This window comes from Arachis ipaensis, chromosome B2, assembly GCF_059453495.1.
Source record: "Arachis ipaensis isolate K30076 ecotype BB chromosome B2, ASM5945349v1, whole genome shotgun sequence".
Taxonomy (NCBI): Eukaryota; Viridiplantae; Streptophyta; class Magnoliopsida; order Fabales; family Fabaceae; genus Arachis; species Arachis ipaensis.
This window is the reverse complement of record NC_142437.1, coordinates 111,327,655-111,353,720: the sequence shown is the minus strand read 5'-3', so window position 1 is coordinate 111,353,720 and position 26,066 is coordinate 111,327,655. Positions and strand designations below refer to the sequence as shown.

Here is a 26,066-nt window from a genome sequence, read left to right as displayed (position 1 = left end):
AATTCAAACAATAGTCTTATATATGAACAATTGGATTGATCAAAGAAAGCAAAGTTGAGGGGTTACCAATGTGTTTTTATGTTTCAATTATACTTTTTTATTGTTAGATGGTACTTTTTTTTTTATCTATCTTGCATTTGAGGTAATATTAGTCAAAATGCAGACAATTTTTTTTAATAACTATATTATTAATGACTGCAAAAGGAAAATGAGAAGAGATAATAATAAGATTACAAAATGATTCTTAATCAAAAGGGTGCATTTATTTCAAATTCTAAACAGGTGATTTTGAAACTTAAAATTTTCTATAAAATTAGAAAATATTAAAATGTCTCTCTTCATAAATTAGTTTTTATTTATTTTAATTGGTAAAAAAATAAAGATTTTTTAATTTGAATATTTTAGAAATTCAAGCTGGTGTTTTATAAAAGTAATTTTTTTACCATAAAAAATTATAACACATGCACTGCCCTAATTTACATATATCAAAAAGTAAGATGCCCAATTGCCCATAAATATGAAACAAACTCAAAAAAAAAACTGCTTAATATAATGAAAAGCAGGGAATAAATTAAAACGACATGGAATTGATAATATATCTTTCATTTAAAAATATCAGGGTAAAAATATCTAAAATCTATATTAATTTAATAAATAATGGATTCCCCATGCTACACCAACACATTATATTATTGGACATTAGGACATGTTTTTCCAGCGAAGAGTATCCTTACTCCCATCATTATCTCTTTTAACTATATTCCTACTCAAGAAGGAAATATTTCACTTGTTTGCATAAGTCCTTGCCTTATTTTTATAAGGCCAGGGAATATGAATTAATTTGTGAATAAATTAAAGCCACATATATATAATGGCAGGCAACAATAATGTGTTGGGATGTTTACGACTAAGTTATCATATAATTCATTTCTTATAAATTTTTACTAAAATAATAAATTTGAGTTGGTCGAATAATTATTTTATTTATCTATTTAATCAAGTATTTAGAATTTTTATTTCTGTATACAAAAATTTATTAGTTAATACTAAATTTTTAAATAAAATTCTGATTCGCAATAAATTAATTATTACCCTCCGACTGAATTAAGAAATACCATGGTTAACCAAATTAAAGAAAAAAATCCCACTAAGGTCGTAATTAATGAGAGTCTTGCTTAATGCTAAAAACTTCAACTCAAAACTAATGCGTCCTTCACATGTAATGTGCATAGTCATGGAGCAGGGTTACATATATATATCAAATATTAAAATTTCAAAGTAAGTTCATTTGGAATTTCTCTACTTTACATTTCGCTTTTCACATTATTGCATATAGTAAACTTATTTTATATATAACAAAAGCAAATATATATATATATATATATATATATATATATATACACATTTTTGTCCATTTAAAAAAAAAAAACACATCTTCCTGCATGGTGAGACCTATATAATTAGTGTGTTACAACTTTTGAAGACTATGACCTGTTCAGTATTAGAAAAATAATAACAAAAACTTGTACAATCTTTAGTGGTTTAGCAAGATAATACAAATAAAAAAATTTACATCTTTTTTAGAATATCCACTAATAGTAATTAAATGAAGCAAAAATATATAAAATAGGATTAAATTTACAAGTGCCGTGGGATATTCTTGACTTTATGCATGATGGACGCCCTAATTCATTTATTTGTCAACAAAGAAAAGAATGGCAGTTTCGTAATTTTCGCAAACATGGAGGCTAGAATGCCCTAACTTCTCTCACATTATATGCAACTTGACGATCAACTTGCAAGCAAGATCGTAAGCTATGAGATCAGAATTCAGGAACAAAGTTTGCAAAAGAACAATTAAAAAAAAATAAAAAAAATAAAAATACACATTACACTCAAACCTCAATATTACAACTAATTAAGAAATTAAAAATAAATTTAACCCTATACTAGCTAGTCCACAGTCAGCAGATGCAAAGTACAGGAATAAAAATTTCAGTCGGTTCCTCCATCTTTACTTTAAGTATAGTACTAATATTTTTTCCGAATAAACAAACTTCTGGAAACATATTTAAAATTAAAATTCTTCATCATGCAATATTTTGTATGTGTATTTAAGGCAAATCACAAACAAACTATTAGGGTTTGAAATTTATGTGAATATCCTAAATGTGAAGAGTGGATGTGAATGTTCTAATTCTATGTAAATCGAATCAATTTATTTCGATTTACTTTTATTTTATGTAAATCGAAACAATTTAAATTGATTTAGTATGATTTTTTTGTAAATCAAAATAATGAAATTGATTTATTAGGGTATCATACAATTTGAATCAATATGATTCGATTTACATTGGAGAAGGTTGATATATGCAATTTGAATTAATATGGTTCGATTTACGTTGGATGTTCATGCATGTAATTCGAATAAATATGATTCGATTTACACAAGAAGTAGATCATGGTAAATCGAAGCTAATTACTATCAAAGCAATAATGCATACGATAAAATCGAATTGATTTCATTCGATTTACTTATTAAAGAGCATATGCTATATAAATAGGGCATTAACGTAGAGTGTTGAATTGAAGTAAATTCACAATGGCTAGTGAAGAGAGTTTTCTAGTTCTTGTGCACTACAAAGGCACGATAAAGAAAAAAATACGATCGGGTATAAAATTTACTGATAATGATCCGTTGAGTGTCTTTATTAGAGCTTCTACGAGTCTTGTTGATTTTCAGAATACTATACTACAGAAATTGAGACTGCAGGGAATGAAACAGATAGAGAATTTATATTTCAGAATTTCGATTTCTGTAGTTCGCGATGGGGTGAAATACGACTCGTTTGTGATAGACAGTGACAAAAATTTGCAAGTTTTACTTCACTATCGTTGCCAGTTTTTCGAGGTGAGAATGGCTGAACTATTGGCTAAGCTTGTGGATGTGGTCTCTAACTCAGGAGTATCGAACCGGAATTATCAATCAATACCAATGGCAGCAGCTTCCAGTTCAACCCCTGTTGTTGCGTCTTCATCTCTACCTGTAATGACAACTGTGGGAGATTTGGTGGCATCTCCATCTTTCGCAGTCGATCTACACCATGATGAGAATGCGAAAATAGGTGCTAACATGAATACTCCTGTTATGATTCTGATTCTTAGAAAGGTTGGAGTACTAGATGCGGTGGAAGACTTGCTAGGGGATGACGATGAGGTCGAACCCGCTATGATTGATGATGAGAGTGATGATGATATAGGCAGGAGTATTCCTGTTGGGGCTGGTGGAGCATCGAGCTCGAGAACTTAGTAGTACCCGCCGCACTTTTCTCAGATGTGGAATCCAGTTTTGGGGCCAAAGATTCATAGGACACCGCAAGTCTAGCTGAGTTCCAAGTCGGTCAATAGTTTTAAAATAAAGAGGAAGTTGTCTTATGTGTGAAGACTTATAGCACTGGGGGTTGAGTACAAAGTGCTTGAATCAAACCATGCCAAGTACGTACTACGAAAAGTGTAAGGAGTTTAGAAACAGCTGCAGATGGATGAATCGGATCACTCTATGGCAGTGGAAGGATATCTGGGAGGTCAGACGGTATAACAGACCTCATACATATTTGGCCATCTCAATCTCCAGTGATCATAGGAAGTTTGATTATGATGTGATATCTGCTTTCATCCTTCCTATGATCCGAGTTTATGCGGCTGTATCCATCAAAGTTCTGCAGAATATGACGGAGGCTTATTTGGGTTTGACCGGCGTACAGGAGGATTTGGTTGGCGAAGCAGAAGGCCATCGCGCAGATATATAGGGATTGGGAGGAGGCCTATAATGAGTTTCCAAGATGGGTGTTAGGTGTGAAGATAACGATGCCAAGCAGTATGCGGTTTTGAAGACGAGTCCTATGCAAGTTGGAGGCCAGGTTAACGAGTCACATGCGTTTTTCCACCAACTCTTTTGGTCATTCTCACCGTGCATCGAGGCATTCAAGCATTGTAAGCCTTTGGTCAGTATTGACGGGACCTACTTGTACGGCAAATATGGGAGAACTTTGCTGGTTGCAATTGCTCAGGATGGGAATTCTAATATCGTCCCTATTGCTTTTGCCCTAGTGGAGGGTGAAAATGTGGAGTTGATGCGTGAGCATCTTTCTTATCGTTTCTCAGTGAATTTGCATTTGAATTTGTTGAATTAAAAATTTAGGTTTTTTAAGCCACCATAAATGCTACTTTGAGTTGTCTTGCAATTTAATTGATTTCAGGTAGTATTCGGACGAATTTAGCGGAATTCAGAAAGAAAAAAAAATGAGTCAATTATATGCAAGAGGTGGCGCCAAACTTTATTTAGCTCAAGTTTGGCGCCAGGATCACAATAAAGCTCCAATTTATTTCGGCCATAATGGCGCCAAACGCCACATCCCGGCGTTTGGCACCAGGAAGCTTGGGAATGCATGCAACGTTACAAGTACGTGGCGCCAAACTTCACCCAGCTCAAGATTGGCCCCAATACACTGAAATTGAAGGGCTTCCATGTGATTTGCACCAAATCTTAATAATTAAGTTGATTTATTATTTAGTTTTTAATTAAGAAAAGATATTTATAGGTTTTAGAAAATATATTTTACATAAATTAGGATTAGATATAAAAGGAGAAGATATTTTGACCTAGCTCTTCTTCTCATCTTCCACACTTTACACTTTTTTCTGCTAGGATTTTTTCGCACCATGAGCAACTAAACCTCTATTGTTAAAGTTAGGAGCTCTGTTACTTTAATGGATTAATACTATTGTCACTCTTCTCTTAATCAATGCATTGGTTTATTTTCAAGGATGGGTTTCGTTCTTCATCCTAGGAGTTAGAGTATATTGGAAGATAACTTTTTTTCTAACTGAATTCTTGTTGAATCTTGGAAAAGTTAAATTACTTGAATAACAGTTTGAAATCAATTCCTCACAATTCTCAAATTACCTGAACTTAATGTATTATGTGACATATAATCATCTTATTTTTAGGTACCTAGGATTTATGTGGCTCATAAACTAGGATTAGACTTAAACTTCTAACTTAATTTAAGTGACCAAGGAATTGGCGGTTTGTTTGGTTAGAAGAGATTAAATTTCTAAGGAATTCAGGTTTAATCAATTAGGGTTTGCCATGAATTGAATCCTTGCATGATTAAAGTGAGTGGTAGGAACTATTACTCTGGAAATTTAACATCTCCAAAGCCTTAACTATTCTCTTCATACTGTTTTCACTAACCATTCATTACTTGCTTTCTTAACTCTCTGATTTATTGCTTTATGATAATTGGAACCTAAAACACTCCTTTTTGCTTGTCTGACTAAGTTAATCACTCAACCATTGTTGCTTAATCCATCAATTCTCATGGGATCGACCCTCACTCACCTGAGGTATTACTTGGTACGACCTGGTGCACTTGCCGGTTAGTTTGTGGTTTTCGAAATCTGTACTAGGAGTCATAGCCATTTTTCTTATCTCACTTACGGCAACACGTGACTCCCCAGCCTGGCATTCTCGTGATATCAGATAGGCACAACGGTATCAATGCCGCCTTGGAGGCATCTGATGGTGGCTGTATTCCACCTGCTGCTTATCATGCATTCTGTGTTAAGGACGTTGCAGCAAATTTCGTGCTGAGTTTCAAGGGAAAGAATGCGAGGAGGTTTCTAGTCAACACTACTTATGCGAAGACTGAGGCTGAGTTTTATTATTGGTTTGACATCCTCCGGATTGAAGACCTGGCAATATGTGAATGAGATAATAGGATGGAGTATGACAAGTGGACTTAGCACCGAGATGAAGGTCATAGATTCGGTATATGACTACAAATATTTTCGAGTGTGTTAACTCGGTACTCAAGGGTGTCAAGAACCCTCCAGTTTGTTTCTTGGTGAAGACCACCTATGAGAGATTGGCTGAGCTCTTTGTTCACAAGGGACGAGAGGCTAAGGCACAACTGGGGACATGTCAACAATTTAGTCAGTCACTGGTTAAGACAATGTAGGCTAATCTAAAGGCATCGAGGTGTTTCATAATGACCCTATATGATAGGGATAATTTGGAGTTCAATGTGGCCGAGACTACTCCGACAGGTAACTTCTCACTTGGTACTTACAGAGTCTCGTTGAGAGATCGGACTTGCAATTGCGGGTACTTTATTCAGGCACTTCATTACCCATGTCGACATGCAGTAGCTTGCTGTGCATATTCCCACCTGAGCTGGGCAACTTATTTTCATGAGGTATATCGCCTCAGAATGGATTTTAATGTTTACGAGATGGGATTCAATCTACCGATTCCAGAAGGCTTATGGCCACCATATGATGGTCCAACCGTCATCCCTGATCCCAGTAAGAGGCGTGCATATCAGGATCATCCAAGGAGCACAAGAATTCGCACCAATATGGATGAAGCGGATCCGAATAGACCAAAGCAGTGTAGGCTATACAGACAGCGTGGTCATACTCGGCGGAATTGTTCACAGGGAGGAGTCACCGGGGGGTCTGGAGCAGTGGGCAGAGTTTAGTATTTTTTTATTGTGTTGCCTTTTCATATATCCACTGTATTACGCTTTATTTTTGTTTAGCAATGCTTGTTGAGAGATGTGTTATCTTTTCCGTGTTTCTAGTTGTTTTTATTATTGTCTTGTCGAACAAACTGTCGTTATTGATGTTATTGTGTTTTCTTTTTCAGCACGGTGTTACCTTCACTTTTTTTCTCGTGAACTTTCAACATAGATCGATTAAGAACATCATTAATATATACCTTCCAAAGTCATTCAAGTATTATATAATGACATATCATGATAACATGGTAAGAATAATTACATATTAAGATGTTAACATGATAACATAATAACATAACAACCATAATAACATAGCATGATGACCTATTTCTGAATACAACAACCCAATACTAATGACATAGCACGATAACATAATAACACATAACATAACAGTCATCCGAATAGTCAGAATAGATGTGATCCTGTGAGGCAGCGACGGGGGCGCCTGATCCTCTGCGCTCTCTGAGCAAGAGGTACCTCATCCTCGTCTCCGGTCAGTTCGGGTGGCCTAGATAGACTTGCACGATCGGGGGTGCAGCTGCAACTACCGAGGGAGGAGTGCCACCCAATGCAAATGTCTCGTCCAAAGGCCCTGACGGAGGCTCGTTCAGGTCCACATCAAGGGGGTGTCTGCTGTCCGGAGACTTGCAGTCCACATCGGGATACCTCATCCTCCTGGATAATGATGCTAATCTTTTTCTCCGAAGTCACTATCAAGGCCATCGCTGCCTAGCAAATCCTAAAGGAGCTCACCCAAGCTCATGAATGTCTGACTCTCATGTAGGGCCATATCACTGCTAGGGACACCAACAAAATAATTGCCAAAACCTCCGTCACCTCCAAACCCTCCACCATCCCCTAACCCTAAAGCACCACACTAAAAGCCACCTCCACCTCTACCTCTACTGCCACCATCTCCACCTCCGCCAGTACCTCTACTAACATCAAATCCACCCTCTAAACCACAACCACCACCACCACAATCTTCTCCACCTCCACCACCACTTTCAGCTCGACCCTCATCATCATTTCCACCACTGTCATCTCCACCTTCACCACTGTCATCCCCGCCTCTCCTAATATGTCCACCCCTCCCTCCTTCTCGATTGCGCCTCCTACCTCGTCGACGACCTCGACCCCTTTTCTCTATGGCGTCAATCGCATCATCGATCCATCTCTACTCACGATCACTGGCTCGTGTACCAATACGATGTCTCCGCTCCACTCTACGTCTGTTAGGAACATCTGGCACCTGGTCTGTCTCAGGAACCTGTCCTGGACCTCTCTGTGTTGCCTCAGCTATAGAGTACCTACTAAAAATCTATCCAACCTCTCTCTTATATGATCATCTCCTTGTCGCCTATTAGACCAAGTGAAAGGTTGACCAACCATTTTTAGGTCTATAAAAATATCATCATCAATAAACTGATTAAATATATTAAGTACAACATTTTTTCACAGGTTTATATGGCGACTATATGTAGTTCAAAATTAAATGTATATGTATAGCATTGTTATTAATTAAAAATTAAAATTAAAATTTAAGAATAAATTTTAGTCCTATATATGGCAATTTCCATCGAATTTTCCAGAGTAGAAAACGGAGGCAAAGCAGGCGCATAAGCTATCTGTGTATTGATATAACATTTCATTTCATCCCAATTTGCAAATGACTTTTTTGGTGCTTTAACGTGATGTGCCACACCCTTTTTTGTGCTTTTCCCTTTTTCTTTGTTCAAAGTGTCTCAACTCTCAAATTCTACGTGACTCGGTGCGCCGTTGCAGTAACATTAATATTTAGTTAACAATTTTCTGCCCCAAAACTTGGAAATTGGAATAATTATATAGAGGAATTATAGGCCAATTTTTCTTCTATTTTAACAAGAAAAGCTATGTCTATATAATTAAGAATAATATAATATGTGTAAAAAAATCCGTTCACAGGTATGGCTAAATAACCCTACATCAGTCCAAAAAAAAAACTAAGCAAAAAAATCTCGTTTATTTTTTAAACATGGTTAATTGCATAAAACTCGTGGCTAATTAAATATCTCCCTAGTTTTCAAAACAACATGTTTAATTTTTTATTATTGTAAAAAATATCTTCATTATAATTTTTTTCAGACTTCAAGCTAGTGTATGTACATCAATATATAATTATATGCAATATTATATATATTATTGTAAAAATTAAATTGACTATATGTAAACTCTTAAAGTGAGATGAGAATTTGATCTGGTGCTAGAGACCAAAATGAACTTTGGGTCCAATTTTATTTGGTGCACATGACATGGAAATTAATATCAACATGTGTTCATGTATGTGTTTCCCTTTTATCTATGCAATTGATGCTATGACTAGTTGAGTAGTTGTTGGTAAGTGAATATATGTGATGTGCCACAAAACTAGCCCAATATGACCCTTAAGCTGGGACCAAAGTATGGGTAGATAGATATATATCGTTTAATTTCCATCATTGGTTGATTTAGAACTTTGACATTCACTTATACCCATATGGGGGTCCCTTCAAAATAATGCTAGTTTTCCTAACTAAATGTACAAGCATCAAATTAAATATCAATATTTTTGTTTTATAGATTTTCATATATAGATATATATTTAATGATCTTGAGAATTGATCTACAATTCATATAATTATTTCTTAGATAGAAGTGTGTTAAATGTGGGTAGTATTTATAAATGGAATCTATATATATATATATATATTCTAATGATTATCTGTAACATTCTTATTATCATAATGTCACGCTTTTAACTGTGTCATTCTGATAGCGAGAATATTACGATTATTTTTATATATAATAATAATAAAATAGGAACTTTTAACTAAAAATTTTAGCGATTTTTTTTTAAAAACCAAAAAATACATTTTTCTCCTTTTTCATACATTCAAACATACATATAAATTATCATAATATTATTACATCCACAATCAGAATAATTATAGAACCATATATATATATATATATATATAAAAGTCATATCATAAAAATCACAATTCCTATCTCTCTTTACAAAATGTAAATAACCATAACAAAGGCGAAGGAAAATATCTAAGGAAATAAAACAATTAAAATATAATCGAGTGCTCGGTCAAATCTTCATAGACTTTTCATCTGTTTTTTGAAAAAGATAAGGTTGTAGGAAGTGAAAACCTAATTACATGGTCTCACTAGATAGATTTCAGAATTGTTATAAAATCAAAATTCGCTTACAGTAGTGATCATTACTTATCTTATAAATATTCTTGCTAATTTAGTTTCATTCATTCTTAATTACATCAAATTCTTTACTCACTAATTCACTAAACCTCAATCTTTATTTCAAAGTCATGTGATTATCCATTCAAAATCAGAAATCATCAAAACTCCAATCTCAACAATATTTTGTATTTCACTACCTATCAAAGAAACAATTTTATCAAACTTACCAACACGTATAACTTATCCAATCACGGCCTCCGTCCCAACAATCACAGTCTCCAGCCCAAACAATCACGGCCTCTGGCCCAAAAAATCACCACAACTCATCAATAAATGCAACTCAAATCAAATACAGCCTCTGGCCCATAATGCATCCAGCATTCAAACCATCATAAAGTCAATTAATCATGACCTCTAGCCCAAAAGATAATCAACCATGGCCTCCGGCCTAAAACATAATCAATCACGGCCTCCAACCCAAAACATAATCAATCACTTACAAACTACCACACTCCACCATAATCCGAACCAACAGGCCACAAACATAAGCAATCAACAGAAATCAAACAATCACACATAACAAATAATTATAACTAGTAGTATAATTAGCAGTTAATAGAATATCAATTAGGAAAACTAAAATAATTATGCAGACCCAAGAAATTTCAAATAAATGCAGTATGATGCATGTCTGTCCTACTTTCCGTGAGCTCACGTGTCCGTTAAATTGTCAAAACCCGACACATCTAGTAGCTAACCCAGATATTGTCTCTCTGTTATGCATCCACACTCCCGGGATATAATGCTCCCACACTTTTGGGATATAGTGCCCGACACACTCTTGGGATATAGTGTCTGCCACACTTTTCGGTATATAATGCTCTCACACTCTTGGGATATAGTGCCTGACACACTCTTGAGATATAGTGTCCGACATACTTCTTTGTATATAGTGCTCCCACATTCTTGGGATATAGTGTCTGTCACACTCTTAGAATATAGTTTTCGGCACACTCTTCACTACTAGAAAACTAGTTATTACAGACGGATATTTCCGACGGATTTTATCCCACGGAAATACAGACAGAATTTCAGAGGGATTTTTTTGTCGGAAAACAAAAAAATGAATTAACATAAATTACAGACGGAAAATAGAATCCGTCAATAATTCTGTCGGTAAAATTAATTTTTTTTCGTGGAAAATGGTTACAGACGATTTTCTGTCTGTAATTAAATAGACAAAATGCTGCATTTTATTAACTTATTACAGACAGAAAATCCGTTTGTAATTTAAAATTTTCCGTCGAAAAATTTTAATTTAGACCTAACTTCATCCCTACCCTATCGACGTCCTTTCACATACATAAAATCACAATCAAACGAGTTGTTCCTCTCTCCTTCAACGAGCTTCCCCGTCGCACGAGCTTCTTCTTCTCCTTTCCTCACTCATAGTGCCACCGCCGCCACCCTAACTACCGCAGCTACCTTCTCCTTCTTCTCCTCTCTTTTAAACACTGAACCAGTAGAACACATCCCCTGTCTCTCTCGTTCTTTCTCGTTCGCAGAACAAATCAAGCTCAAGCTCCTGTTCTCTTCGTCTCAGGTGAGCTCCAGCGCGCCGGCGCCACCTGTAGCAGTGTCTGTCCCCACCACCGCCACGCCTCTCTCTCCTTTTATTCCCACTCAGTTCTGGCTCGCATATCTTTTCAGCGCCGCAACCATCATCTCCTCCAGTCAATGCTTCCAGGTTTTGGTTTCAAAATTCTTTTAATTTCTGTTAAGTTCAATTAATTTTGTTTAGTTAATTTGATTTTAGTAATTAGTTTAGATAGATTTGTTTTCTGATTAGTGGATTTTTAAGTTTTGATTAGATTAGGTTTAGTTAGATTTGTTTCTTTTCTGATTTTAGTAATTAGTTTGATTTAAAATTTGTTGTTGAAACTTTTTTCCTCATGGTTTTTCAATTTTTGGTGTTGTGGCATAGATAGAAAGAAAGCAAAAAGAAAAAGATATTGAAGGTGAAGGTGTATGCGGACCGCATGTCCCAACCATCTCGTGTCGTTCTTATCTTCTGCAAGTAATTTAATTCAACGTTGTATTTCTTTGCTGGAATTTGAATTCTGCTACTACTACTACTGCTAATGCTTAATTTCTCAATAGAGTTAATGGAATAGAATTCGACGAGATTAAAGTTGAAATCTCCAAAAGACAGCAGTTATCTCCCGAATTTGCAGGTAATCATTACAATTACTATGCTTCTGAAGACACTTATCTACCTCTTTAATTAAACCTCCATAATCCGTCTCTATCAGCTATCAACCCTTTCAAGAAACTCCTTGCTATTGTTGATGGAAGGTTCAAGCTATTCGAGAGGTACTTCCTTCTTATTTCAATTTCATTTTGATCAATCATTTCCATGAATTTGAACTTCAATTAGACGTGTTCTTTTCTTCTTGGCAGTCACGCAACTCTTATCTATCTTGCTTCTGCCTTTCCTGGTATTGCTGATCATTGGTTGGTATTATCCCCTTTTCACTTATTTAATCACAATAATTTTCTTATGACTCCACAGATATGTGAATGACCACAGCGTTAGGTACTTGGTTGTCACATCTGCGTCACTTATTAAACGGAAAATCTTCTTCTTTTCAGGATGTATGGTGTGGCCCTGGAATTGGACTCGCATCAGATCATGCTTCTGCTTCTGTAGATTGTGTGGTGGCAAGGAAGAATGCTTCTTCAAGAAGGAACCTTGATGCTGTTGAGAGAGCAACACATAGGGAAGAGGTATTTTTATTTTTCCATCATCATCTTCTACTTCAATTCTTACTGTTTTCTTTTTTATTTATTTAATTTATTCATTTAAGTTATTTTCTCTTCAGACACTGCATTTTCATATTCATATAATTGTTGGGAATTGAAGCCTCTTCTCTTCCTCAACTCAATGACAGTTCTTGATTGTTTAATTGATTAAAGACTGTACATTGGTTTGCCTGATGCGAAGCAAAGAGTCCAAATTTTTGGTGTGCATAGTTCTGGAAAGCAACTTCCAGAGGATGTTGATTTTGAAAAGGTATATTGCTTATCTATTCAAATTCACTTCTCTCTTTTCCATTGAATTCATACATTGATTTCTTACATCAACAACTTGTCTTCCGAATTGTTGGATTCTCAGGAGCAGATATAAGAAACCTTGTCAATGAAGCAGCAATAATGATGGTGGGTTTCTGCTGCATTTGATTTTATTCTTTGTTATGCTACTAACCTCCAGATTTAGACCTGCTGTATGCAACATCATGGTGGTGTCTTCAGTGTGACTTTAATATGTCTGTAGTTGAAGGGAATGTGATTAATCACGGTTAAGAACTATAGGTTTTTGGTAAGGGGAGTTAATGTACAAATGATAGAGTTGATGCATTACAAAACATTTAAGGGCTGCAGCATCTATTTGTTTCTTAATCTGAGAAGGCTCGAAGTGAGTTGGAGCATAGTCCAATCTTTTTATTCAGTTTATGAGAATTGACAATCATGTATTTTTCATTTATAGTAGGAAATTGTTATAGAGAAACAAAGCCTTAATCTAGTGTTTTTGAGTGCTAGTAGTAGTTATGAAAGCCCAGGCCCATGAATAGCCATAATCAAATCCTTGCATAGCTTCTGGTCATCTTGTATGCAGTTTACATGGTAAATTCTCCTTGCTGCTCTTCCTTCTGTTACTGTATTAGTAAGCAAAGATAAGATGCAAAATTAAAGCTTCTATTATTGGCTGCAGGTGAGGGTATGAGTGTGCTTCTCATTTTAAATAATAAAATAAATCAACATTTTTTTTAATGTTCAAATGTTTTTAATTCTTGTTGCTGTACTATTTTTATACTGTTTATGAATTTATTATAGGTTTTGATGCATGTGGATTAAAAGCTTACCAATTTACCTTTTTTTTAGGTGATCTCAGATGCAAGACAACTTAATGAGAGAACAGGTAAATGATTCCATATAATCCCTTTTGTATCCATTTCTAGTTATTCCTATTTCTTAATTGATGAAAGTAGGACAAGTGACAAGTTTTATCAATATATGGTATTATGTAACCTTATATTCCTAGTGTATTATCCAATTTATACATGAATGACCAAAATAAAAAGGTCATGTGACTTTTTCTTAATTGATTATGTAGCCTTTTTAACAACAGTACATGGTTACACAACCACCATTTGCTCTTTCTCTTGCATAAAAATAAAACTACTCTTCTGACTAGATACATCCTTTTATATATGGAAAATACATGTTAATTGAGGGTACTGATTCTGTATGTATGAATGTGAAGAGTGAATTTGATTAGTTAGATCTTTCGTTAATAGTTAATATTATAATATAAAGCCACTTTTTTTAAACTCCCAAGAAATGTTCTGAAGATTGGGGGAAAAGAACAAATTCTTTAGAGCAAACACTAAGCAGGTTGTTCATCTATTTATATTTTTATTCATTTAATAAAAGATTAACAAATTAGAACAAGGGCTTAATTCATAACTTTTTTTTCTTATGAACTTTATATTTTTATTATTTATGCCATTTACAACCTTTTAAATTATAGTTTAAATTAAGATTATACTTTTTTTATCTTCTTGAGGCAGCTCTATTGAAAAATTATAAAGATTAACTCTTTTGTGTTAATAAACCGAGACAATGTTTATCTTTCTATTCTTAGCCATTTCTCTGTACTATGGCTACCCTTTTCACACACAAGTTTTACTTTTAAAATGAAAAGTTCTTATTGGTGCCAATTTTTTTCACTTTTTTAAGGATAATAAATTAGATGCTTAGAAAAGAGAACAAAAAACTAAACTTTTTCATGATAGCTCCTTTCTTGCTTACAGTATTTGTATGGTTTATTGCAGTGGATGATTAATGTTACTGTTGATTTTGATTTTACACCATTTCATGGTAATGAGGGTGGTCAGCAGCAGCGCACACTTCATCAAATAAGATCAGTATTTGTTTTATTTTATGATTTCATGTAGAGTTTAAGTCAATTTTTGATTTTTTAATATTTGCTTAGTGTCATAGAGTTTGGACATTTTTTTTTTAAAATAGGGTTGTTCTCAGATCTTGTTTGAGTGCAAAGAGACCTGAGGGATCACTATGTCTCTCTTTGCAGTTAATGGTAACATTCCCCATGAAAATTCTTTTATAGACAACATTTGCTTTTTCATCTTTTTCAAGACATGTGACACCACTGCCAAAACCCACCGCTTTGCAACGTCAGGAAGGTCTGAAACTGTCTAGGTGGTAATCCCGACAGCTTCGCTTCTCCTTTTTGTCAAAATATCCAAATGCCAATTCTTTCATTTGCTAGTTATTCTGTCATTCAATTTCATCTTTCACGTAGGTAAGAGCCACCCTTGATGCAGTTGAGGAAGTCATAGAAGAAAGAGATCTCGATCCCTTATTTTCAGACAGGTATTGTCTGCTTTTGTCTATAACTGAAGTAGCTTATATAAGATGTATATATTTTTTATATATATTTAAAAGTTAAAATATGTTATGCTTCAATTTAACAATTAGTGAAGCTTAAGTTGAATTAAGTAGTCTTCGTTGTCATTAAGTTCTCTATGGTAGCGTTTGTTTGCGAGACAGAGACCAAGAGACAGAGACAGAGAGACAGAGACCAAGAGATAGAGACAGAAATAAGTATAGTATTGTGTTTGGTGTGATAGTGTACAAGACTGAGTTATGTCTCAGTATCGTGTTTGGTTTGAAGTAAAAGATGAAGACTAAATTTATGAACTTACTAAAATTCCCCTTTAATTTCAGCAAAGAACCCTAACCCCCCCCCCCCCAAAAAACAATTTCATTTTCGATAGTGGCAAACCCTCACCCCCTTTCTCCTTTCAGCCACCGTTCCTGCTGTCCTCTTCCGGCAACGTAGGCTGGAGCCTGACCCGCGGCCGCTTGGACCTCAGGTTTTCAGCCTTTTTTGGTCGGATCGACGAAGGCCCCTCGGCAGTGATCCCTGGTTCGACTTGGTGGACCCGTTAGTGACCCCTGTTTTGTGACGCCGCTGCGGAATCGATCTTTGTGGGTGTGCGTCGCGACGGTGCCGGATCTGTGCCTCAGTTCGTCGCCGTTTGTGAGGTAGCGTTTGTTTGCATTGCTGTCTTTTTTGTTTTGCTCCTTTCTCAAAAACCTTAATTAGTTCATCTTTAATTTCGGCTTCTCTGTTCAGACCTCTCAACCGTTTGCCGAACATAGTATTGAATTTAGAATTTAAAATATTGAGTGAAGGCATTTCTTAGGAATTGCTGTCAATACTTGCTCATATTTGTCTTCCAATGGTATTTCGTTTATGTATGTTCTACTGTGAAATTGTAATTCTGCTGGCGAATATTTGCTCTGCTGAAAAGAGAAGTGAGCTTAATTAAGCAGGTATCTGTTCCAGCAACTATCTAAAATTTAACCTTTTATCAGTTAAATAACCTGTTCAATTTGAGTTATCCATTTATTTGTCCACTTAACCATCTTTCTGCTTTAATCACTCATAATAAAGTGTTTATATGTACTCAAATTTTGTTATTTGAACTTTGCCAAGTAAGAGGTGACACAGTTAACACTTGATATGCAAGTTATCATAGAATTTTCCTGGTAATTGTTTGCGAGATGTTTGTCACGAAACTAGCTGTAAGGCCGTTTTGCTGTAGTTGAAAGATCCTCCTAAGATGTATCCTATAGTTGGTTCTCTAGGTTCATTTTATTGTCTTGCAATTTAATGCAATTCAGATTAGGAGCTGTTTTGTGACCATACTCTACTGCTAAGTGTAGTAGCAACTAATTTAGCTAGCAAATGCACTAAGCACACTTGTTCCTAGCAAATGCACTAAGCACACTTGATTATCTAGCAAATGCACTAAGCACACTTGATTTTCTCTCTGCATCAACTAATTTGTGGTTTCAATGAATTTGTCCCTTTTGCTTCCTAACAATGGTTTTTAGTGCAGTTGTTAGAAACAGGCTTTTTGTGTCTGCCTATGTATTAATTTGTTATTGTATATGGTTGAGAGGGTTTATGCAAACTATTATATATACAAAATGTATATACGTTGTAATTGCGCAAAGTGGAAATCTTTTGGGGAATAATGATATATCCTCCTACACAGAAATTGTTCATTTCTTCTTATCTGATATTCATCCTAACTAGTTGACCGTTTATAATATTGTTATAATGTAACCTCCTGTTTGTGAATGGCGAATGAGTTAACAATTTCTAAATCAGTGTAACCTGCAATACAAGTCTACAGCAGTCTTGATGATATACTTTGTCTAGATGCTCAAACTATTCTAAGAAACTTTCCTTTTATTTTAAAAAAAATGAGAAGAACTGGTACAGAGACATGATTGCAACCAAAATTTTTTTTTATATTTCTGCATTTGTTTCGGTTGAATCATCATTGGTTGTTTCATATATGAATCCTCTTCTTCTTTTATGTGTTGTGTGTACTACATTAAAATTGTTTGAGTTACTGTTAAATTTGTAGGGTGGTTAACAATGGCTTCCTCAAGTCAAAGATCAACAAGTGGTACGTACGGCAGCGGGAACATAACGGGAGACCGTTTTTGTGAGTATGGGTTAAGAGCACCGTTACAAGTTTCGAATAGCGTGGCCAACCTGGGTAGAAAGTATTACGCGTGTCCAACAAGGCGATGTGAATGGTTTAGATGGGCAGGCCCAAATATCCAGCCTTCTGACTCCGGAGATGATCGATCTTCTCAGCTTAACTTTAATTTTAAGACGAGCGAACGAGTGGAAAAACTTCATGCTGATGTTGTGTATCTGAAGTTTCTAATGTGCGGTCAACTTGTTGTCTCCATTTTTTGTGTTGTGTTGATCATTGTTGTGTTGTGTAAGTTGTAGTATGGCCTTTGAACAAAATGTGAATAACAGTAGCACATATTTGGTATAAAAGATGGAAGGAATTCATATTTTGAACCAATATTGTCTCAAGGCCATTTTTGCCTGTGAGAGAAATTTCACCTTTGTTTGTATAAGTGGATATGTATGTTTACACTCATGATGTAGTTCTGATGAAGTCATTTGGCTGCCAAATGTATCAACATGTTGCCTATGTGTGTGTTACAAAACACTATTTTTGTTAAAAAGAATTGAAACAGAATTATTAGACTTACTAGGAATAAATCTTTGTAAGTTAAATCCTAATACAAATTAATATAACCGGAAAATGGAGGAACTTGTTAAGCTTGATAATTAACCACCGAAGTATTCATCCAAAAAAGATCAAAACAAAGGAAATTCCATAGTTAAGGAACCAAAACATAGCAACACACAGAGGGTACCAAAGTTTTACCGTGTTAAACATAACAATGTTCTTAAATCCTAAGACCCAACCTCCAAAAAGTTAACACCCTTAACCAAGCTTAATACCAGAACCCAATCTTAATAAATTTAACTAGTCTTGAACTTCATATAATGGAACGCACAAGCGCAATCATTTGTGAATCTGACAAGCCCCAGAAATGTGCATACACATTAGGAGTCTGGGCAAACTTCAGAATCGCTCTCACCACATCGTCATCACTGAATCCAAGCTGTGTGAGCTTCTCGCCAACCTTCCACTTCTCGTTCACACCAACAATGGCATCATCTATCAGCTGAGCATTTTTTTGCTGGTCAGCCGATGATTACTGAATCTGATCAGCCATCCTCTCGAGTACGTCAACTTGTTTTCTCTTCCTCCCGCATAGCCTTGTGCTTCCTGCGGTCGCACCGGCCTCAGAATGTGATGCTTGTCCTTGCATTGCTGCAACTCCCTCTTGGTCTGGAGGTGGAGACATCTCAGACTGATCAAATCCAGCAGCAATGTCGTCTGTCTCCTCGTTAACCTGTTCCTCCACATCGAAGCCACTAACGGCCCCGGCTCCCGTGGCTCTATCCCTGCCAAAGATACCTTCCAGCCGGTGAAATAAAGGAAATGGCTTGCCAGGAGTGTAGAACTTGGTCGGATGTGCCTGCGAAACATGTACAACAGAATCAGTAATGTTCAGAAAATAACACAATTCCAGATAATCAAACTCGTCAAACAATACATGCGTAGTAATAACGAATCTGAATTAGTGGTGATTTGGGGTTCAATACATGAGTAGTTAGAATAAAAAAATCTGTATTAGTGGTCATTAGTAGTCTTTGCTTCATAACCTATTTAGAGTTTTACTAGAACACAAAAGTGAATGGAACTACATGTGTTTGTATACAAACTTTCAAATAGTAGTACAAGGTGGGAATTAGAGGCATGAAGTTTTATAAAGCTATGGTTAGTGATTAACCAGCCACAAATTAAATAGATCAAGCTTTTCCAATATTTATATTAGAAATATTTGAAATGTCTTTGGTTAAATTTGTGCAGAATACAATAGTTAGCAAATAATAAAAGTCTGCTTAAACTTTTTATAGTTGGCAATGATTAGAATGAATTCACATCATTGACGAAATTGAATTTTCTTATTATTAGCATAAATAATTTCATACTGCCTATATTCTATTCGGAATGTAAGAAATATTGCTATATGCATAGCTTAAATGTAAAAAGTGAAATAGTAATCTCTTATTGAATATAATACTTCCTTAATTAATTATTTTGTAGTCAATGCTATTGCTCAAGAAGCATTTTTTAAAACAGATTTATCAAGTAGCACAAAATGGCAACCACCCAATGGAATTCCTCAAACACACGCACCTTCAACCAAGCATCAAGGACGTCTTTGCTGTCAACCTCTACACATTCTTTCTCGTTGTTCCATCCGAATCCGCTACAAGCAAGCATATCAGCGGTGTACTGGTACTTCTCCTTGAGCCGCTTGTGCTTATTCTTGCAATGCTTCGCGGTCAGTGTACAACTGGGGAAAGCCTCCAATATCTTCAAAGCCAGCTTCTCGAATGTTCCCGGTTTAAACTGCCCACAGTCAGCCCTCTGACCGTCAACGACAAACTCTTCCATGAAGCCAACAAAGGCCAGTGTCTCTTCATCACTCCACATTCGCTTGTTCTCCATTTCTTGCTACCAACATTAAGATAATAAAAACCCTACATTAATAATGTAAGTTACAATAACATGAATTAGCCAAGGTAATAAAGTAGGTCATCAAAAATTACGAATGGAGTAGCAAAGAATTACACTACAAACAAAATTAGTAAAACTGGTCTTTACCATAAGAGATGAAATAAGGAAAAAATAGTCAAGTAGTTCAATTGTTAAAACACTGGTCGTTGCCACGGCAAATGCAAATAAAACAGCAAACAATATCACAAATACGCAGTAGCCGAAAATTAAATGATGTGCTATTACAATGTCTCGACACTCTACTATTCATACAAATTAACTTGCCGCCATTACAACATTCCTAAACCACACAACACTACTCCGTACGACTTGCACGCCACTCTTCATACATCTCATTTGATATGTTGTCACGCCAGTGACTCTACTCGTTCGTGTTTTCGACCACCTCGATCAATCCATGTTGTTCCTCGTCTCCATCGGGCGTAAATTCATCCAATATGCTACCTTCCTCCTCCGGATCCATCTCCATACTCTTTCTAATGAAATTTTGCAGCAAACAACAGGCAATAATTATCTGAAATTGTGTCTTTACGAGATAAAAGCTAGGGCTCCTTAAGATGGACCACCTCTTCTTCAGCAAACCAAAGCATCGCTCAATGATATTCCTTGCAGAAGAGTGTACCCGGTTAAAATATTTTTGGTAGTTGCGTGGTGCACGTGCTCCCTGCGCCCACTCTCTTACATGATATCGAGTCCCTCTATACGGTGCAAGAAACCCCGAACCATTTGTGTAGCCAGCATCAACTAAATAGTAATTACCTATGCACAAATAACGCAAACAACGTAAGACGATGGCTATCATGAACTCAATCTAGTTGTATATACTTAACTCTAGAGATGGCAGAATTACCGTGGGGTATCTTAAGACTATTACGACGAGTTATTGCATCTCGAAGTACCCGTGAATCAGATGCCGAACCCTCCCATCCACTGAGTACGTAGACAAAACCCATCTCCCGGTTACACACTCCTAAGACATTCATGCAGATTTTACCCTTTCTTGTGCGGTACCTTGCCTTCTCAGACTCGGAGACTGTCACCTCTATATAAGTGCCATCTAATGCTCCCAAGCAACCCTACCATCCATAGAAAACTATGATATTCAGATAGAGAATCCATCAGATAAACATGAATCATAGAGAACATCGAATAAGCTCTACCTTAAACCTTCGCCATGTGGGGTCAACACAGTCCTCGGCAACTGGTGTAGCCTTCGCGAACAACATCCCTTGAATCTGTATTACAGCCTTCAAAACTTTATTAAAATACTTACTAACTGTCTCGCCGGACCTAAAAAACCTAACCTGTAGACTACGGTTTTTCTTGTGATGCGCTAAGATAATTAAGAAGGTCGCAACTTGCTCCGGCAAGCTTACATGACCATCCTCTGTAAGTCCACCCTGAACTTGGAGCAACTCACACAAGTTAGCAAAGGCATTTGTGTTCATTCTTAACTCCCAGATACAATTCCTATCACCCTCACCAACAATACGCTTTAAAGCCTCACGTCTAATTCTACTATTCATTCTTCCGCCTAACGATAGTTGGCCACTAGTTCTACCCCTAAAGTAAATAAACAGCGTAAGCACAAAGAACAACATTATTTCTTCATGGTTGGATCTCATCTCTTCATAAAAAGACACGCATCACTTAATAATTTCCGACCGCTCCATTTCTTCCTAGCAAAATCGTTTCAAAAAAAAAAAAAACATAAACTTTCCAAAGAACTCTTACACAACTTCAGAATTTTCATTACAATTTATTTATTAATAACGTTATTTCATCCAAAAAAATGCTTACCATATATTTTTATTAACTTAAAAAATATGAAACTCACAAAACTTTAAAGGGAGTATGGAGTTTGGACTTTGGCATTTTTATGAAAACCAAGGTTAACAACAAAGCAGTGTCAGTCTCTAAATTAGGTTAACTCCCTTCTCCCTTTACCTTATGCTTATCCTTATACTTAGCTGTGACAAAAGAAAATTTTAGTTTGACATTTTCAAAAGTAAGGTTATCATTTAACAATGAGTCAAAGAGTAATTAAAGATGTGGTTATTTGATTTTCGGTAGCAAAGTATAACAAGACAAGAATGTTAACAAAAATATGCAAGCGTGCAATCCCTTTGCGGATTCAGAAACAAGGGCATCATCTAAATATGTATGTATCAATTACAAAACCTAAGCTCAAGCTTAGTAACATTGTCAATTCAACAATTAATTTCATTTCGTACCAAACTACAAACATAGTATCAGATTCAGAAAAAATAAACACATTATAAACATAGACACAACTACAAACATTGTATCAGATTCAGTTACATCAACTGTCACAAACTATGAATACCTTAATTACAACATAAAAAATGGATTCTGTTTGTCATATAGAACTGTAACAAATTCACAAAGTAGACTGTCTTTCAGCTGCATTCATGAATTAAATAAATAATCAACAAATGAATAAATTCGAATAGACCATGCAATTTGTCGTGGTTAACCTTCTACACATCTTGTTTGAATGTATAATCTTCTATGTTCAATTCTTAATCTGCTTTTTTCAGTACCCCTTAACAGTAACTAAAGCATACATTCCACTTCAACTTTCTTCTCCCACTTCCCAAACCCAGTAAACTAGAAACAGAGCATAATCCACAAAATAAATTACACCCAAACCTCTTCATACAAACTGCATCCCACACCAAATGAAGTCACAAGAACCCAGATCACAGAAAGGGAGCTTTACTAACCTGGATAACGGAAACTGTGCTCGCAACAACTCTCAGATGGCCTCCACACTGACACGGCAGGTTCTCTCCTGTAGCTTCGTCGGACCACAAAATCTGTGAGCAAGCGAGAAGACGTCAGAAATGGAGGCCTCGGAAGAGGAGGTTGGAAGTGCCAATCGCTTACCTTCAACTGGTTAGGCCGGCGAGGTGGACGGACCTTTGGCTATGGACGCCGAGCAGGACCTCCTTCAAGCAAGAAGGAGAAGATGTATCGAGGGACTGTTATAAACTCAAGCCCTAATTTCAGATTGGGAAAGGGTAATGTTGGAATTAGATAATTACATTAGGGGTATTTTAGTGATAAAATAATTAGTTGAAGTTCTGTCTCTGTCCCAGTCTCTAGTGTCCCCAATTTTTTGAAGCACTGAAATACTCAAATTATTAAGACAGAGACACAATTTTCAGTGCTAGTCTCTACCTCAACAAATACAATACTGAGACCCTGTCTCCCAGTATCAGTTCTAGTCTCTGCAAACAAACACTACCTATGTGCTAGTCTTATCCACATTTTTGCTTATTCTAGTAGAGGGTTTGCCTTAAAATTTGCTAGTCTTATCGACAGAGAAGGTAAACATGAACCATTTTTTTTTTGGGTCAAAATTCTCAAACTCATCCACTCTTTATAATAATTATTATATTATTAATAAGAAATACAAAGTGTTAGTTACTAATAATTATTATATTATTCTCAAACTTTTTGCAGTTTTTTTTTTACTTTTTAATTATTTTATTTTTGTTCTGATCTCTGTTTTTCTCTGTTTTAATTTTTTGGCATAAATTGTTCTAGAGGTACCTTTATGAGTGAAGCAAAATTTGTCGTGTACATTTAATATAGAGAAGTGAAGTTGACAGTGATAATGGGGCATTAAAGTATACAACCACTATTTGATAATGGTTCAATTGAGAGTTTTTGTTTAGCTCTTCGTATATTTTGGTATTAAAGTATATGATTGTACTTTGTTATGGCAGGTATACTTTATTTTGGATAATGCTACTACTTAGCAAGCTTGCATTCAGCTACTATGTGGAGGTATTATGTCTTCAAATTTTACTACAGTTCCTCCTTTATCCTCCTTTAAGAAGCTCATGGTTCTTGCTTTCTAAGAAGAGATGTGATTCTCTATTTACTGATTCTTTTATAGAAAATTGTTCATGCAAAAAGAGACTACTTCTGGAGTGCAAAATGCTTTAAATAATATGCTATATTTTTATTCAAGCATTCCAATTCACTCCAATTTCAATTCGGGTTTTGATTCTATTTTAGTCAGGAGATGTCAAGATTAACTTTCAATGTGAAGGTTGATGCTGCCGATGCAATTTAGTTATCTATTAATATTTTAGATTATTCTATCTTTAAGTGCTAAGTGTAATTTGTGACATTCATGTAACATTAGGATGGTTATCTTATTTGTTTTGGGTATCTTTTTATTAAGACAGTGAGATATTGGCCAATGATGTTGAAAAATAACATCCAATTTTATAGGTATCAAGTAATGAATATTATGTTTATTTATGTGATTTTTGGCTTTCTTTTTTCAATTTACAGTGTTTGATGGAGTAAATTTAGAAAACAAACCTAAAGTATTCATTTTGCAATGGAAAAATTTTAAAAAAAAATTCTATTTTACCTTACTGACGGATTTACAGACGGATTTTCTGTCTGTAATCAAAGTTTGAGATGATTTTCCAAAGTTCAAATTACAGACAAAAAATATATCGGAAAATTCATCTGTAAATACAGACGGAAAATCCATCGGAAAGTTTGTCGCCTGCGGGAAATGGATGGAGAATTTACAGAGGAAAAATCCGTCGGTAATTTTCTGACGGAAAAAAATCCGTCGGTAAATAATTTCCACGGGCTTTTACAGGGGGACAAAATCCATCGGTAATTTCGTCGGTAACCAAAAATTCGTCTGTAATAAAGACTAAATCTGTCTGTAAATCTGTCTGTATTAATCAATTTTCTAATTATGTCTTGCGATATAGTGTTCGACATACTTCACAAACAGAGAGAGTACGATACAATAAAAAGGGAAATAGATCATACACAACCAAGATCAAAAGCAAAATTACAACTTTATATAATCACTTCTCAATCAAACCTCATCATAATCATAATTCATTATGTTCGCATTTATCACGAGGATAATTATCCTCAAACCGTGGGTGGGATAAAACCACCGTCTCCACATTACATCACAACCACGAACAAGCGGGATAAAACCACTAACCTTGCTCGGAACCAAGAATAAGTGAGATGAGACTACCATCCTTGCTCGGAACAAACAACCACAAACAAGCAGGATGAAACCAACATCCTTACCCAAAACAAATACTAAATCAGTACACAAGTGGGACAGCGCCACCGTCTTTGCCAATTCAGTCATTCAAAGCACCATCAGTCATAAATATCGAATCAAATCTTGTCCTCAATAACAATTATTTATGATTAATCATAATCACTTACAAGTCACTCGACTTAGTCAAAGTTCTCATTCAATCTCGTTATATCTTTCTTTCATTAGTCACTTTGTAGGCTAACAAGCCAAACTTCCATAATCCTCAATTTCAATCATATTCACAATCAAACATAATCAAATCCATAATTCTATGTAATCATATTTTCAAGTAACCAAGTTTTCAAACCATCTTCAACTTCATTTTTTTTATGTTTTGAAACTCTTCCCCAAAAGATTTAAAATCATTTTATTTCTCAATTATAAATCTCAATTTAAACATAATCACTTATTCTTTAATAATTACTTTAAAATTTGCTAAAATACCCCAAAACATACTCTTCTCTTTAATTAATCAAAAGATTTTATTTATTTAGGTTTCACCACACTCCAAAAAAACATAGTTTTTAATTTAAATTAATTAAGTAAAATTAATTTTGTTAACCAATCAAATTTAAATACTTTAAATTCACTATAACTTCTCGAGGCATAATTCTTTAATTGAAATTAACTAAACAAAATTTCAAAATAAAGCCTTTAGTTTTTATGTAAATAGCACAAATTTCCATTATTCTTATTATTTAATTTCACTCAAATACTTATAAAAATTTTGACAGCATCTCCTCTAAAACTCGAACTTTGTCACCCTTTGAGGGTTCCATCCAACCCAACATTTCTCAATCCTTCTCAACATGCCATTCAACATAATCAGCAAAATTATAATTCTCATCAATTGTCAATACCATCAAGAAACCAATCATAATCACAGCCACAACCACAACGATATCAATTCAAGCACTATTCATAGCTACAAATCAATCTGTTCTCAATAATATCAAACAAAAGATTCTCAGTTAATTATTTAACTTTCTTTAATTTCTTACTTAA

The 26,066-nt window shown here is 35.2% G+C and overlaps 2 protein-coding genes and 1 long non-coding RNA gene across 3 annotated transcripts; all 3 read left to right on the top strand.

Moving 5' to 3' along the window:
- The first annotated feature begins 2,602 nt into the window (after nt 1-2,602).
- LOC110269290 (uncharacterized) lies at nt 2,603-3,310 on the top strand. The gene has a single exon (XM_021117024.1). It carries the CDS (start codon nt 2,603-2,605, stop codon nt 3,308-3,310), a length of 708 nt encoding a protein of 235 aa, XP_020972683.1.
- A 2,743-nt stretch (nt 3,311-6,053) lies between these two features.
- LOC110269289 (uncharacterized) lies at nt 6,054-6,545 on the top strand. The gene has a single exon (XM_021117022.1). It carries the CDS (start codon nt 6,054-6,056, stop codon nt 6,543-6,545), a length of 492 nt encoding a protein of 163 aa, XP_020972681.1.
- Nucleotides 6,546-11,872: 5,327 nt separating this feature from the next.
- Nucleotides 11,873-12,145, top strand: LOC107628486 (uncharacterized). The gene is made up of 3 exons (XR_015904819.1): nt 11,873-11,886; nt 11,970-12,043; nt 12,122-12,145. It is a non-coding gene; the product is annotated as an uncharacterized LOC107628486 (long non-coding RNA).
- The last annotated feature ends 13,921 nt before the right edge of the window (nt 12,146-26,066 follow it).

Excerpts from the sequence above, each read along its gene's own strand:
- LOC110269290 (XM_021117024.1), top strand. The coding sequence starts at position 2,603 with ATGGCTAGTGAAGAGAGTTTTCTAGTTCTTGTGCACTACAAAGGCACG.
- LOC110269289 (XM_021117022.1), top strand. The coding sequence starts at position 6,054 with ATGACCCTATATGATAGGGATAATTTGGAGTTCAATGTGGCCGAGACT.